This window comes from Paroedura picta, chromosome 14, assembly GCF_049243985.1.
Source record: "Paroedura picta isolate Pp20150507F chromosome 14, Ppicta_v3.0, whole genome shotgun sequence".
Taxonomy (NCBI): domain Eukaryota; kingdom Metazoa; phylum Chordata; class Lepidosauria; order Squamata; family Gekkonidae; genus Paroedura; species Paroedura picta.
The window spans coordinates 34,976,777-34,993,805 of record NC_135382.1 but is presented as its reverse complement, the minus strand read 5'-3'; the positions used below and the strand labels follow the sequence as shown (position 1 = coordinate 34,993,805).

At 47.2% G+C, this 17,029-nt stretch overlaps 2 protein-coding genes across 8 annotated transcripts in view; both read right to left on the bottom strand.

Moving 5' to 3' along the window:
• The window catches only part of ADCY7 (adenylate cyclase 7), a 69,027-nt gene extending 58,598 nt beyond the window's left edge, over positions 1-10,429 (bottom strand). For 3 of the 7 annotated variants that reach the window (XM_077310116.1, XM_077310115.1, XM_077310114.1), the window contains exon 1: positions 10,149-10,406. The gene's annotated coding sequence lies outside the window, so the exon portion shown is untranslated. Of the gene's footprint in view, positions 1-3,039; positions 3,167-8,725; positions 8,875-9,046; positions 9,168-10,148 lie in introns of those variants that run through there. The other 4 variants (XM_077310109.1, XM_077310111.1, XM_077310110.1 and 1 more) reach the window with 4 other exon arrangements.
• Positions 10,430-13,233: 2,804 nt separating this feature from the next.
• Positions 13,234-17,029, bottom strand: part of TENT4B (terminal nucleotidyltransferase 4B) — a 35,499-nt gene continuing 31,703 nt past the window's right edge. The window contains exon 12 of the mRNA XM_077309776.1: positions 13,234-16,543. Coding sequence (XP_077165891.1) covers positions 16,376-16,543 — 168 coding nt within the window. The 3' untranslated portion in view covers positions 13,234-16,375. The remainder of the gene's footprint in view (positions 16,544-17,029) is intronic.

The window sequence follows — 17,029 nt, the reverse complement described above, 5'->3', positions numbered from 1 at the left end:
CTCTGTGAGAGCAACTCTATCAGGACTGTGACTAGCCCAAGGACACCCAGCTGGCTGCATGTGGAAGAGGAGCGGAGAATCAAACACAGTTCTCCAGATTAGAAGCCACTGCTCTTATCCACTACAACCAATAAGATTGGGGCCTAAACTTGTGTGTGTTTTTTTTAACAGTGCTAAGAAGAAATTATGAGGCACGGAAAGCACCGAAAGGGCTACCAAGTCCAGGTAAAGAAATTCCTCGGGATTTTAGAGATGGAGTCTGCTGTGCACATGCCGGCAGGGGCTCATGGTAATTGTAGTCCGTGCTCATCTGGAGAGCCACCACCCTGCTCTCTTCCCTTCCCCAAATCCCACCCTCTCCAGACTCCATCTGCAAAATCCCTAGAATTTCCCAACCCGCAGACGGCAACCCTAGCCCCACCAGAATGATGGAATCTGGAGACAGTATTTACTCAAACGTAATATTAGGATTTCCTCACCCAACAACAGACAGGTGAGTCGGTGAGGCTGACCTGCCAAGTCCCATTGCATAGAACTGGTGTTTGTACACATCATGATGAACCAAACCTTTTTTGCATATTCGCGGGACTCAGAATTAACGGAATGCTTCAGGCATGCGGAGTTGTTTCACCACCACCCCTTCCCGTATCCATTCTTGCTAACTCCTTCCCTCGGGGGCCCCTATAGCTTTCATCCCCGCATTCCTTCGCTCAGGTTATGCCAACCGGCCTCTGGTACAAACACGGCCACACGATACAGACCCCGCCTCTCATTCTACCCAGCCTTTTTTTTTAAAAAGGAAAGGAAAAAGGAAAGTGCCTCAAGTGAGTCGCGGTTAAATCTCATTTCCCCTTGCAAACGTTTCCTGCAGGCCTCTTGCTTCCTCATGTTTGATGCAGCCACACCTAGTAGGTGACAACGTTCACACGAGAACCGGGCAAATGAAATGCAAAGGAAACTCTGTGAACTAGTGCAAAGTACAGCAGGTTTTCTCAACCAGGGTTTTGTAAAAACCCTGGGGTTTCTTGACGGCCCTGGCAGGGTTTCCCGAGGAGAACATGGCCCCTACATGCTGATGGTCTACTAATTTCCCCGGTCTCTATGATAACGACTAGTGAGACTAAGAGAGGCAGCCTAGAGCGTCACCTGGAAGTGACATCGCTTCTTCCCCAGGCACTGCCCACCCAGCATTTCCCAGAAGAGTGTTGGGAGCCTTTCTCTGTCACATCCCCGCTTTCTACCTCCTCCCACCAAGAAACTCCTGAATATTTTCATTTGGCCATGCACATGTCCTCCTCAAGCAGATTCCCGTGATAAGTATATGGCATTTGGTTAGTGCTTGGGCGGGAGACCACCGGGGAAGGCCAGAGACCGGCAATAGCAAACCACCTCTGAACGTCTCTCGCTTTCAAAAACAAAAGATGCAACTTGGCGGTCCTTCCCAGCAAAACCAGCTTTTTCATGTTCGGAAATCGAAAGGGAAAGCACCCTGAATAAAATGACTTCTTTAAAGACTACAGTGATCCTCTTTCTTTTTTTTTCTTTTGGCTGTATTGCTATGTGTTCTTACTGGGGAGTAAGCCCAATGAAACTCACTCTACTGTTCCCTCTCATCCCACAACCGAGGCCGGCAAAAAAAACCCAGACCTTTCATCGAGGAGAGGGAGAAAATCTTGTAAGGTCTTTCGTGCGTTCTGATTACTGCGAATAAGCCACAGATCCCACATTTCTTTCTCCCGTTGGCCAAAATAAATGATGGCTTAATCGGACATTCGGCAGCGTAAGACTTTCCAAACGCTGCCATTTCAGCAGTCCCAACCAGGCTTACAAATCTCAATTTCTAGCAGTACTTTTAGCAGCCCGAGGCGACATTTCTGGGGAAAAGCAAGGAAAGTACAACGCTGTGGTTGAAACAGATTCCTGGCAGTCCGGCAAAAAAACTGTGCGATGCATTACCGGGCAAGGGGGGGGGGGAATGGTCAGAAATCCATACAAGTCTAAGGCAAACAGCAGCGGCAGGATTGTGGGGAGAATCAACCGCTGAAATTCACCAGATCAGAACGCTCCATGCTGCAAAACATGTTTATTGCTTCAAACGTCTAGACTTTTTGGAGTATCTGGCTGGAGTAACTGCAGCACAATCCACCGGCTTAGTATCCTTATTCTGATTTGGCAATAAGCAGCCGACGATCTGAAAGCCCAAGCATGAGGACCAAACTTGCCCCCAATGTCTCCTTCCAGGAAGGTGACCAGATTTTAACATTGGTAAAGAGGGACACCATTGACCGGGGGGGAGGGAGGGGGGGTTCTGGAGCAACAAAAAGTTTCATAGAATGCATAGAATGCAAAAATAGTATTGTAATATAGATAGATAGATAGATAGATAGATAGATAGATAGATAGATAGATAGATAGATAGATAGATAGATAGATAGATAGATAGATAGATAGATAGATAGATAGATAGATAGATAGATAGATAGATAGATAGATAGATAGATAGATAGATAGATAGATAGATAGATGTAGGTAGGTAGGTAGGTAGGTAGGTAGGTAGGTAGGTAGATAGATAGATAGATAGATAGATAGATAGATAGATAGATAGATAGATAGATAGATAGATAGATAGATAGATAGATAGATAGATAGATAGATAGATAGATTTAATTTCAACGTAAGTACAATTTGCCAGGTACCCCCAGATGTCCCTCCAAAATTTAGACAATCTGGTCACCTTATTCTTGATTAAAAATTTGGTCTATATGGAGCAACAAGAAGTTTCATAGAATGCATAGAACGCAAAAATAGTTTTGTAACATATATATTTTTAATTTCAACATAAGTACAGGTACCCCCTGTACTTTGCCAGGTACCCCCAGGTACAATATATATGCATATATATATATATATATATATATATGTGTGTGTGTGTGTGTGTGTGTGTGTGTGTGTGTGTGTATTTTAAATTTCATACACAAGTACAATTTGCCAGGTACCCCCAGATGTCCCTCCAAAAGTGGGACAATCTGGTCGCCTTACCTTCCAGGGAAGCAGCCCCACAAAAGCAGAATCAGGAGGCCAAAAGGAACATTTCTGCACTGGTCATCAAAACCACAGGACGGAATGAGCTACAGGCTGAGTGACACGAATCGAAACCCGAAAGCAAATGATCCGACTTCCTTTTATTCGGTGAGAGGAAACGGGGGTGGGTGGGGAGAACAGGGGACGGACAGTTGGAAGGAGATGTGTGGTAGGTGAGGCTGAGGCAGCTCTGAGAGAACTGGGACTGGCCCAAGGTCACCCAGCAAGCTCCATGCGTCTCAAAGTGGCTGACAGTCAGACAAATGTACACAGATTCCATAGTGGCGATGCCAGCCACTATGCTAACAAAGGATCATAGTTCAGCCAATCAGAGTCTCTCTTTACATGAACCCATTGTCCAATGACCTGCTCTCGTTAAGAACCAATCTGATTCTTTGGCGGACTTGTACAGGTTTATTTAAGTCGTCGTGTCCTGTTGGTGAGCGTTTGGTGTTTCTGGTTGGAGTTATTAAAGTGCTGGCTGTTTCTGAAGAGCTGTGTCTGCATCTACCAAACCCGCAGACTTATTACTGGCCCTTCTGAGGTCTAGAGACGACAGGAAAACACCTGTCAAAAGCTAAACATTCATGGGCTGTGTTCAGCTTCCAGGAGTCCTCCACATGGCCATCATAATGTGCCGAATGACCCGTTTTTCCTCTTTCAGCCCAGTTCCGACACATTTATAAAGGCAGCGAGGAATTAAATTGACAGCTGTCCTATTTGCTAGGATTATCAGTTATTATGGCACCGTTACCCAAATGTTTTATAAGACTGTTCCATGTATTGTTCTTGTGTTATTATGTAAACCGCCCTGAGCCCCCGGGGAGGGCGGTATATAAATATAATAAATAAATAAATGAATTATTAAAGTTCCGGAAAGAAGGAGTGTCAGAACCCTTCTCGTCTCCCACCGGGCAAAGGCCATGGTTTACGAAAAGAAAAGACCCCAGACTACGTATTCACCTCGGGCTGCAATCCCACACGCCTTTACTCATGAGTAAGCCCCACTGGATCAAACGGGACTTCCTTCCAAGCCGAAGTGCGTAGCTGTAGTAGCAGAGAAGTCGTTTTGAGGTCCTCCATTGTGAGGCCTTACAAAGGACAAAGATTGTTTCTAAAATGTCAGCCGAAGGAGAGGAGAAAGGAGAACCCGGCGGGAGACATTTCACTTAGACTTTCAATAGGCTTTTGACAAACTCCTTACAATTAGCTAGTGAAGAAACTAATCAGGGAGTGAGGTAAAGCATTCTTGTGACTAAAGGGGGGTGGGTGGGCACCCACAGCCCTCCTAAATCCAGGAGCCTCGAGACAATGGCAAACCTTATCGGCATCCGCTTGAAGATTCGAGATTACATATCAGACCAGAGCAGATTTCAAAATGTACCAAAAAGGGGAAAGGGAGTGGAGAACTTGGCTTGTAATTCCAGAACAATCAGGCCTTTAAAAGGGGCACATGTGGCTGTAGACAGCGAGGGGGTGGGTTGGCCAATCCCCCAGGTGGGTCTTGAGATTTCGGAAGAATTACAGTGGGGTGCTGGAAAGGGTTGCCAGCTCTGCCTTGGGAAATATCTGGAGATTTGGGGAGGGGAGGGACTTCAGTGGGGTGTGATACCATAGAGTCCTTCCTTGAAAGAAGCATTTTATCCAGGAGAATAAAGGAGGAGTAGAATTCAGAAAGAGCAAGCTTGGTGCAGTGGTTAGGAGTGGTGGCTAATAATCTGGTAAACAGGGTTCGATTCCCTGCTCCCCCACATGCAACCAGCTGGGTGACCTTGGGCTCCCCACGGCACTGAGAAAGCTGTTCTGACCAAGCAGTGATATCAGGGCTCTCTCAGCCTCACCCACCCCACAGGGTGTCTGTTGTGGGGAGAGGAAGGGAAGGTAACTGTAAGCCGCTTTGAGACTCCTTCAGGTAGAGAAAAGTGGCATATAAGAACAAACTCTTCTTCTCCAGTAATATCAGGGCTTTCTCAGCCTCACCTCCCTCACAGGGTCTGTTGTAGGGAGAGGAATGGGAAGGCGACTGTAAGCCGCTTTGAGACTCCTTCGGGTATAGAAGAGCGGTATATAAGAACCAACTCTTCTTCTTCGGTATTCTCAGGGCTCTCTCAGCCTCACCTCCCTCACAGGGTGTCTTTTGTGGGGAGAGGAAAGGGAAGATGAATGTAAGCCATTTTGAGACTTCACTATAGCGTTCCCAGCAATTCCTAGAGAGTTGTAATATGACTTCCGGGGAGAACCCCAGAAGTGATACCACACCATTGCCATTACTCTCCATGTCCTGTCCTTCCCCCCGATCTCCCCCTCTTTGCCAGGCTGCCCCCAACAACCCTTGGTGCGGATCTAACTCAACTCCTGCATAATATACCTAAATCATACCCAGAACTCATGCACCGTTCATGCCTTCCTGCAGCGATCCTTACAATCTATACTGACACACACTCGGCATAAGGCAAGTCGGTGTGATTATCTTCACACTGCAGATGTCAAAGACGCTACGAGATAAAGGCCTGAGGAAGGCCGAGGAAAGATTGGAACTCAGGGGCTCAGCCATCGTGTTACCAACAGCAACTTCAGGGGACATCTCAGCCGCCCTTTGCAAAACGGGAAAACGAGTGATGAAGCAGAGCACGTTGAAGAAAAAAAGGCCTATGATATTTCCATACTGATTTAAATTCAGTTCTTTTAAATGCAGTAATTATATGGAGCTTGCAAGTCGAAGACACACCGTTTCAAACCAGGTCTCTCTATATTCTCTCTCCTACTTTCCCCGGGATCCTGTCAAGATGATACCTTCCTGTGAAATTGCTCATTCTCTCTCTGTTTTTTAAAAATCCTACATGGAGCAGTTTCAAAGGTGATTTAATGATTAATTCCACTTCAGCTTTTATAAACGAGCTTCTAATCTCCTTGCAGAGAATCAAGACCGTTTCCAAAAGCCTGGAAGGAAGCAAGGAGAATTCACAAGTGTTAAACAACACGTTTGAAAAAGGACAGTGGAAATGGTTATTAGAACGAGGTTTAGTAATCTATGTTGAAACACCCCAAATATAGCCCCACTTGGGGGGGGGGAGAACTACAAGATGCCTGAATGAAGATATTACAGGAGTACAGGTCTGCCACTAACACATCTCTCTCCAGTAAATCCAATGTCCGATGTTTATTTACACATGTCACTGGATACTGCAATACCGTCATCATCGGCTTCCTTGAATTTTCCTGTCTGGAGAGGAGAGTCATTATGACAATGGTGTAGCGCAGGGGTAGTCAACCTGCGGTCCTCCAGATGTTCATGGACTACAATTCCCATGAGCCCCTGCCAGTGTTTGCTGGCAGGGGCTCATGGGAATTGTAGTCCATTGGCATCGGGAGGACCACAGGTGGACTACCCCTGTATGCTGCCTGTTTAAACATCCCCTCCCTCTAAGGAAGAAGTATTCATTTACACCAGCGGTTCTCAACTTGGGGGTTGGGACCCCTTTGGGGGTCGAATGACCCTTTCACAGAGTTGCGGCAGGGCAAGCAGCTTGGCGGGGCGAGGGGGCATCCACACAACAGCCTTGCGAGGTGGATCGGGATAGAGGGTTTGTCTGACTGGAGCAGCGGAAAAGAGCGAGATCGGCATGGTGGGACAAGAGGCAGAGCTGAACCGAGAAACCCCGGGGGGGGGGGGGGGAAACAATTTATATACAGTCCTGAACAAAGGATCTTCACGCCATTGGTCAGTTTCGGTTTAATTCCCGTGAAAGAACACTTGCATAATTTTATGGTTGGGGGGTCACCACAACATGAGGGACTGTATTAAAGCAGGGGTAGTCAAACTGCGGCCCTCCAGATGTCCATGGACTACAATTCCCAGGAGCCCCTGCCAGCATTCGCTGGCAGGGGGCTCCTGGGAATTGTAGTCCATGGACATCTGGAGGGCCGCAGTTTGACTACCCCTGTATTAAAGGGTCGCGGCACTAGGAAAGCTAATTTACAGCAAAGTAAAGCATGTTTCAAGAAATCAAGATTTGGGAAGAGATTTTCATTCTAGAAGAGAGCGTTCTCTTCAGGTGCTGCCCTTATTCAGAAAGTGCAGGATTTTTTTTTTTTTTTGCTCCAGATGCTAACCCCCGTTTTAAAAAGAAAAGAAAGGAAAGCAAAGAAAGACTTCCCCATCTGTTATTTTGAGACACACTTAATATTTGCAGGCTTACAAAAATGCAGAGAGGGCTACAGCAAAAGGAAATGAGTTTTGAAAAAGGGAAATGAACAGTGCGGTATTGGGCAGATTATAGCACAGATTGGCCAACTGTTTGAACAAAACCCCAGCGGCTGTTCCTTTTCGGCCCCGCAGAAGCAAGCTCGGAGGCAGAGAGAGAGAGACTAGAACCACACTTTTTGTGACAATACGCTTTAACCACTCACGGAGTGCCTGCGTTTGTGTTTTCTACGTGAAACATGCCACGGGTGGATCTCCTGCCTCATTTGAAACGTGGCTCTGGAGAAGAGTTTGACAAACACCCTGGAGAGTCAAAAAGACCAACGTGCAAGTTCGAGATCCTATAGAGCCCAGACTCTCCCTGGAAGTTAAAATGACCCTACTGCAGCTATCGTAGCATGGCCACAGCAAGATGAGGCAAGGCTGGCAGAGAAAGGCAAAGTGTGAGTCCAGGGGGACCTTTCAGACCAAGGCAGTTTAATTCTGGGTCGAAGCTTTTGTGGGCCGGCCTGCTCCTCCAGACGCGGGCAGGAACGCCAGGAAAAGCTGACGGCAGCCGGAAAAAAAAGAAGACCCAACAAGATACGGACTGACTCGATCAAGGGAGCCGCGGCTCTCCGTTGGCTGTGAAGGAGAGGACGTTTTGCAGGGCATTAATTAATAGTGTCGCCATAAATAGGAAATTACTTGTTGGCACTTCACGGACACAGCAAAATACTAATTATGAGGCTCTTCCCCTGTGAAGAGGTACCGCCTGACTGTATGCCGTGGACGACATCCCAGAAGACAGAGTAACCAAAGGGGGGTGGGGGGAGAGGAGAAGATTTGGTCCTTACACCCACTTTTCAGTACCTGCAGGAGTCTCAAAGCGGCTTACAATCTCCTTCCCTTTCCTCTCCCCCCAGCTGACACCCTGTGAGGGACATGGGGCTGAAAGAGCCTTGGTATTATTGCTCTGAGAACAGCTCTAGGAGAACTGTGACGAGCCCAGGGCCGCCCTTAACCACTTCACCAAGCTAAGTTCCAAAAATATCTTCAGAACGCCCATTTACATCATGCTGTATTGTTTCGATCTACCGTCCTAAGGCACGCCTCGAGCCCTAACACCTAATTTGGGTTGCCTGCATGAACCCCTATGGAAACGTTGCCTCTGAGCCTAAGCAAAGGATCTCCTTCACATAACCAAACACGGCTTATGCACAGGTGGGAAAGAGGTCCAAGCAAGAAGTTGTTTAAAACAAACACCCACGTTTAACCGATACTGTGGACTGATTTCCTTCGGAGAGGATTTTAAGGCCGAACGGAAGATGAGGGTAATTTAATGATTTCGTGAATGGAATATCCTTAGGGCCAATTACAAAGAATCTACTCTGAATCCACTCCTCAAAAGCCACGCCGTTAATGAATTCAGATTCTTTAAAATGGGTTCGTCAGCCTTACCCAGCTTCACAGAGAGGAAATCGAGGGAAGCAAGAGGTGAATTATGCTGCTCCAGATAGCCCGGGCGTTGGCCCTACTCAATATTTGGATGGCAGACCACCAAGAAAGTCCAAGGTTGTAACGTAAAACCATGCAAAGGCAGACCATTGCGGAACTTATCTTGCTTTAAAAACCCTGAGTCAGCTGTGACTTCATAGCAAGACAGAGAGAGAGCTCCTGACGCTCCAGCTTTTATCAGTTTTCCCCACAGAATACAAGGATCACACCCAAAAGCAGATACGAGAACTTGCCAACCGTTTAATTGCAAACATGCCCACATACCTAGGGGCCCCTCGTGCGGAATCCGGAAGGGAAGGCAAAGCACGGCAAGACGGTTTGTTCAGAGGCGTCCTCCGGCTGGAATTCAAACCCAGGTCTTTGGGCTAAGCAGCCCGGGTGAACTCTGAGGCAGACCGGAAACCAGAACGTCTCAGTCGGACTAGAAATGGAAACCGATTCTTCTATGAACTGAGAACACCCATTTTGAGTCTTGGAGCATCAAAGGCCCAAAGATGCTCTAACCTTTAGGGCGGTCAAGAGGAGCTCGGAAGGGGTCCTTTGGGAAAGATCAGCAGCGTCCGCCTGCAGCCTGCCCAGACTGTTCCTTCCTCCCCAGCTCACGCCTGCCTTGCTTCAAAGCCACCTGAAGCCCATCTGGGGCCAGGCATTTTACCAGCTAACCCTACATTTGAAGGTTTTCCAATCACCAGTCCGCAGCCTGGAAATCAGCTAATAAAATCCAACATGTGTCAGACGCGTGGTTTACAGCCATCAATAGGCCTTTGGCCGGGGGAGGAGGGGAGGGATGCTGTGTAATCTGAAGCACACACAGACACACTAAGCACATTCGGGAGCGAGGAGAAAACACTCCAAGCATGCTCAGAGGCACCTTTTCCACAAGAAGGAGCCCCCCCCCCCAATTGACGAAATGCTCAAGTGGTTTATTTTGGAAGGCGCCCCTGCTTAAGGCTGCCCAGCAAAACCCAAACCTCTGAGAGGGGAGTATGGCACCACTGCACTCTGCACACGTTCAGACAGCCTTCTTTTTCACAGCACGTTTTCAGGGCCAGTCCTGCACCCATTTTCACCCCGACCCCCCAAAAGAGCACAAACGGTGTCCCCTTCAATTAGGGTTGCCAACCTCCAGGTAGAGACTGGCGATCTCCCGGGATGACGACAGACTCTATAAATCTTTGGTTTATCCATTCTTTTGCCTCTTTAAAGCGTTTGTGTCCCTTCTCCGGGGCAGCGGGGCTGCTTCGGGAAGGCGACGGCGCGGCATCCTCCTCCCCCAAGGTGCCATCTCTCCCCAAACCTCCCTGCCCCAGGCTCGACCCCCTCCCCAATCTCCGGGACTTTGGGCGCCGGGAGTTGGCAAGCCTACCTCCAGCTGTCGAGGGAGGCGATCCGAGCGCAATCCACCGTCCCCATCAACGCGGCGTCTCTGGGCGCGCAAGGAACCGCTCGCTCTCAGGGCATCCCCGTCGGGGCCGGCCGAGATGCGCCCCCGTCCCGCGCGCAAGAAGCCCCCGGCCGAGGCGAGACTCACCTCCGACGGCGGCTGGAAGGGGCGGCCGGCAAGGCAAGGCAAGGCAGCGAGGCAAGGCAGGCGGCCCCGCTGAGTCAAAGCGGAAAGGCGCGGCTGCGGAGCGCACGCCTGGCCCGGACTGGCCCGGCCCTGCCCTGCCCTCTAGCGGCGCCGCCCTCGGGGAACGGCCGCAGAGAGCGCTCGGCGCGGGGGAGAGGCGGCAGGGGGCGGGCAGCGGCGGCCTGGAGGGGGCGCGGGCGGGCGGGCGGGCGGGTCGTCTGGGCTCGTCTCCTGGCGCGCACCGCGGCCAGCCCCTTCCATCGCAGGCGGAGAGGACGCCTGCCAATCTCCAGGCGGTGCCTGGAGGCCCCCCGGACTGGCCACGGATCTCCATGGCGATGTTTGCTCTAGAGTTAATAGTAATAAAATCAGAGTTCTGATTTCATTGTGCTACTTCAGACCAACACGGCTACCCATTGGAATCTCATCGTATTAATGTTAAAGCTATTGTAGGTAGGGTTCCATGTGTAGTTTTCAGCTCTGTGTAAACCGCCCTGGGGCTTCGCGGAGGGCGGTATATAAATATGAATAAACAAACAAATAAATAGAGGGTAGGACACCCCAGGGACACCCCTTTGCCCATTCTGCCCATTCCAGGCTCCAGCCCTCAAATCTCCAGGAATTCCCCAACCTGGAGTTGGCAACATGAGCAGAGGCAGAAACATTCCTCTGATGTCGCCTCTTTGTGCTGGGATTTGCAGGGGGCTGACTGCCTCGGACGGAGGAGGTTCTTCCCTGCACCTCTCTGCCCTGGATCTGTCCAGTCCTGATTGGAAGCCACCTGGGCACACGGGCTTCCCTGTATCCTCTGGGAGTGACAGAATAATGAGGCCTTTAAAAGGGACACGTGTGGCTTTAGGAGGAGAGGTTGTCAGAGTTAGGTGTGTGTCCCTTCAAGAAGAGGTTGCCACCTCTGGGCTGCCAAATACCTGGAGGGTTGAGGGTAGACCCTGAAAAGGACAGCGTTTGGGGAGGGGATGGACTGCACTATTGGATCTCACACTATAGAGTCCACCTTCCAAAGTGGTCATTTTCTGCAGGTGAGCTGATGTCACCTGGAGATCAGGTGCAATACCAAATCTCCTGCCGCCACCTGGAGTTTGGCAACCCTAGGGCAGACTATCTTGGCTTTATTATATACCAAGCCTACCTTGGGAGAGCCAGCATAGTGGTTGAGACAAATTGCAATCTGGAAACCAGGTTTGACTCCCCGCTCCTCCCCATGCAGCCAAGCTGGGAGAACTTGGGCTCCCCCCACTGTGATGGGTTGAAAGGGGTCTAGAAGTGATGGCTCTCATCTTTGCACTTGGCTTTGGCTGGTGCCAGCTCTGTCGAGGTTTTCCAGGGCAATGACCCTCATAAAGATAGGGCTGGCTAGCAACAATCCATTACACGTAAAGCTTATTTAATGCAGTGAAGCAGAAGGGGACGCTTAAGTGCAAAGAACACTTAAGCAAATTCAGCAAGGAAGAACACATACAACTGTCTGTATTCTACTGACGAATGTAGGGGGAGAAGAAAAATGCAGGAAGTGAAAAAAGGGAAAAAAGAGTCAGGCAACAATAAGGCACCTTGGAAGACTTTCGCTATGAAAAGAGCCCCAGAAGAAGAATCAGACTGCTGCCAACTGCATCCAAATTCCTCACTGCCCCTCTGGATCCTTCCACTAACCACGGGGGGGGGGGGGTGTACCACTCATGATGGGGCCCACTAATCTAGAATATATTAATCCCCAAGGAGGTTTGCTGCTGTGTCTGGCGTCTTCCGCAAGGCCTGCAAAACGGAGCTCTTCCGCCAGGTCTTTGGTTGAGGCCAGGTTAGTACAGGAAGTGCAATTGGGGCCCCCCTGATGTCAGCAACGAATGCCATTCTGGCTGGCCTCTCCTTTCTCCTCCCTCTTGTAGAAGAAGGGGTTGAGGGTTCCGCCGTGTTTGCTGTTGTTGATTGTTGTTGTAGATGTTGTGATAGTCCCTTTTAATGGGGGCTTTAATGGCTTTTTAGCCAGACTTTTTGTAAACCGCCACGAGCCACTCGGGAATGGCGGTTAATAAATTTAATAATAACAATAATAATAATAAAGAACCCTTCCTAACAGAGGATCGAGTCTGATTACAATTCGGGTCAGAGCCTTCTGAATTGTGGCCCGGGTGCTGTGCAGACTGTAAAACGTGCCTCACTTGAAATACAGTTGGATAAAAGGTTTCGGAACATACGGTTAAGCATGCAAAAAGATGAAGCTGGGAAAGCAATGTCTCAGTTCCCACGGCCGAAAGGCAAGTACTGTTGTGTAAGATTAGATGCCAGGACCTTCCATATTGGCACTTGTAATTCTAGTTTTCTGTGTTTTCATGTAAAACCGCCATGAGCCTTGGGGGGGGGGGGGAGAATCATAGAATCATAGAGTTGGAAGGGGCCATACAGGCCATCTAGTCCAACCCCCTGCTCGACGCAGGATCAGCCCAGAGCATCCTAAAGCATCCAAGAAAAGTGTGTATCCAACCTTTGCTTGAAGATGGCCAGTGAGGGGGAGCTCACCACCTCCTTAGGCAGCCTATTCCACTGCTGAACTACTCTGACTGTGAAAAATTTTTTCCTGATATCAAGCCTATATCATTGAGAGAGAGAGAGATGCCTCTCCACGGTAGCCCAGTTACCTGCTTCTCACTTCAGTATGGGCAACAGTCTCACCAAGGCAAATTTAATTCCACTGGGAGGACAGGAATCCATCCAGCCGGCTATCAGGGACCTGTTGGTGAGTCCCAAGATTCAGCAACCAGGTGTTATGATTCTATGGAGTGAAGGCTGGAAATAAAGAAAAGGTGGGAGGGGTGGGAAAAATCACATGCGTTTCCAAAAAAAAACCGATGTCGAGTGATAAAAATTCTTGTGTTGAAACATTTATTTTTATATTTTTATATTTATATATATTTCACAAAATATTCACAAGAGTATCGAAACTCAAAAGGAATTAGACTTAAGTCAAATACAGAGATGAAATGTACAAGAAAAAAAAATGAGCAGGCAAAACTTAAAAGGTCTCGAGATTTGCGTTTGTTTTATTTCAGATTGAAAAAAACAAACAGTTCAACTGTTCGGTTTAAATAAAAGATTTGGAAGATTTAGTACCCCCCCCCCCCATTAATACAATGCTGGTCAGTTTGAGGCAGTGTAAACACCTCAGTTTATTCCTTCCTGCTCTTCTTCCATCCTCTAGTTAGAAAGTTACTGTTTACCAAAATGAAACTTTACAGTCCCGGAAAAGCTATTTTTCCATTAAAATTTATGAAAACCATAAATTGAGGCAAACCTAAGATTCCTAATGGAATCAAGATTATCTTCCCGCCACTCCCATTCTGAAAGAAAATTTCTTTTCAACAAAGAGGGAGATTCTCAAAAAAACGAAAAGAAGTCAGCATGGTTAAAAAAAAATGTAAAATGCAATATGGATGCACGTGTTACCCCATCCATTACCAATGTTTTGCTAACAGTCGCTAATATGGGGATTAATACAATTTAGAATTTGTTCCCCAGAAGCAGCTGAAGTTTGGTCTACACCAGGGGTGGTCAAAATGTGCTTCTCCAGATGTTCAAGGACTACAACGTTGTGCTGGCAGGGGCTTATGGGAATTGTAGTTCATGAACATTTGGAGAACCAATTTGGCTACCACTGGTTTACACCTTTACCACCCACCCAAAATTAACGCCAATATTTATACGTTATCTAATGCAGGGGTAGTCAAACTGCTGCCCTCCAGACGAGCAGGGGCTCGTGGGAATTGTATAGTCCACAGAAAACTGGAGGGCCGCAGTTTGACTACCCGATCTAATGTGACGCTCTTATATTAAATACCAGGATCCCAAATCCAGGTGTTTTTAAAAAAAGAAATGATCCCCCCCCCCAAAATGTAGATCAAAAATTTAACATGCCATCAACATTCCAATTTTTTTCTTTTTTTGCTTAGTGCCCTCGAGCATTAGTTACAGGTAGAAATGTTTTGTCCCCCCCTCCCCCATATTCATTTTTTTTTAAATAAAAAGGCTTTTGACCAGATTGAGTGTTGTCTTACATAGATATAATAGAATTTTTCAGTCGTGACAGTTTTGGTCGTGTTGCATTATTTTATTTAAAAAGCTTTGGCACTGATCATCAGTGCTTATTAAACGTCAGATTGGTCTGCAGTCGATAAAAGAAACATCTAAAAGCTATTATTCCTCAATAAAAGGATCATCATTTTTCAGACCGGATACACCAAATTCAGCCTTCCATACTCCGCACACACGCACACACACACACAAACTTTCCTCTTCAAAGAAAAAAGTTACAGTAAATGTCACTTTACATTCTAATCATTAAAGTGCTCCAAATCTTTTTTTTTCCTTTTTTTCCTCCCCCACCCCCACCCCAAAAATTGCAAGTGACTACAACTCTATACATTCCCATTTGCATTCATAGCATGAACTTTTTAGTGTTTTTAACGGCATGGCTGAAATCAAGGAACACCCAAACTTTTATGAATTCTTGGGTGGGGGCAGCTCGAAAGGAGGAGAAAGACTGACAAAATCCAGTAAAAACACAGAAGCTATGAGAAAAATGTCAGCTCTTCAAGACGGCAATACAAATTTATTTTCATTATTGAAGATGTGTTTTAATCCTTAACGGGTAGATTAAAAATGCCTCAAAGCGAAACGCTCGAGTTAAAAAAAAAAAAAGACAATTTTTTTCCTTTTTAAGCATTTTTTCCCTCTCTGAAAGGTCATTTTAAAAAATGAATTGAACAAAGAGGGGAAGGAAAAAAGAAGAAGCAGGGACAAAGATTTAAAAGGCACGAAAAAAAAATCAAAAGGAAGGCAAAGGATTTAGCAGAGTTTCTGAAATGCAGATATTACTAACCAACCCTCATTTATTTTAATGCAACAAAAGAGGGCGGAGCCATGGTGTCTCCTCCACATATCTCTCCCCCCCCCCCCGGTAGTTGTATTTCCTTTGAGAATAGAGAGAGAGAACCTTTGGGGGATATCCAGAATACCCCATTGCATGTGAGGATAACACTTCAGACACAAAGCCAGAGTTCATTCTTCTGCCCACCAAGGAATCTGAGATCAGAGTGGCCATGGGACGCCCCTTTTAAAAAAACATATCCTTCTCCCCCCAACCCCGGCTCTCCCCTCCCTCCCCCTCCTCAAGAAGAAACTTGTGCAGACCCATCAATGTGCTACTTCAGTGGTCAAGGAGAAAGAAAACGATTTCTGAGCCACGCAAATCACTACGTTTTTGTTTGATGTTAAGCTGACAAATTCAAATATTTTCTTTTTTTTTAAAAAATGAATAGTGGGGAGGGCAAGAGAGTGGGAACAACAACAACCAAAAAAATTGTTTCTACCATTTAAACAGTAATGTTATGTAAAAAGTATTTTAACAAATGCCACTATTATAAAGGTCCATTTTGTTTTCCTATATGGTCATCTATAGAGACACAATAAAATGGTAAATATATGCAAAAATAATTTTAAAATTATCATGCGTGAATTTTTTTTTTTTTTACTTTCTCTCTCCTTTGTAGTCTGGGCTTCCCTCAAAATACAGGTGTATTTTTTTTCCTTCTTCTCGTTTTTCAACCGTTTGTCCCATTCCGAGTCCATGAGCCAAAGCCCACCCTAAACACACTGAGTCCTACACCCTGATGAGGCCATCATAAAAGCTGTGAGGAGATGTTTATTTTACATTCAAGCTTTTAGATCCTAAACGACCCTGTTGTGGCATATGCCTTACCGGGAATGGCCTTTTCCTCCTCTTCCCTGCCCTCCCCCCCTTTCTCTTGTTGCTGTTGTCAATCTTCATGATTTGTTCCGTGGCAAGCTGGAAAACTCATAACACACTGCTAATCGACGCTGTCGTCCCCAACCCCCCACCCCTGACAGTCCTGGGAGAGTCCAGACGAGACCTGGGGAGTCACTGTCCAACTTATCTTCCTAGCACGAGGTCATTGCACTCAGAAGAACAGTCCACTGTCCAAAGAGGAAAACTATCTACAGAGGTCCAAAAGGACCGGGTCCCTCTTGTGTTTCCTTTTCTTCCCGTAATACTGGTGTGATTTGCTGCCCGGGTGTTGCTTGTTAGTCACCGAGGTACCGTGGCTTGAATTCGCTGGGCCTTTGTTGGAAGAAGCACGGAACAACCGGGTAGATCCATGCTGTCAAGGAAGATCAGAAGCAGTGTGAGCACGCCATTGAATATTCAGGCTGTGTTCCCGTGACCAAATAAACAACAACATGGGGTGCTGGTGTGCAGTAAGTCTTGCGAAACTCGGGGCAACAGAGGATGCTAGAAAGGATTTTGGTCATCTCCGTGCTTTGAGTGTCTTTGGCTTGCCTGGGAGAGCAAGATTTCAGTCCAGTGGTGCTTTAAAGGCCTACAATATTTCCAGGGTATAAGCTTTTAAGAGTCAAAGCTCTTTTCATCGGGTGTTTGCCAGGTATAAGACAAAGGGAGTTTTGATGCTCAGAACCTGGAATCTTGGAAACCTTGTTGGTCTTTAAGACACCACTGGACTCAAACTTTGCTCTCCTGCTACCGGCCAACATGGCTGCCCACCGCAAACTGTGGGTAGCTATCATCATAATCATTTTACAGGGTTTCCCAACCTCGGTATCACGGTGTCAAGGTGGCGGTAAGAGTA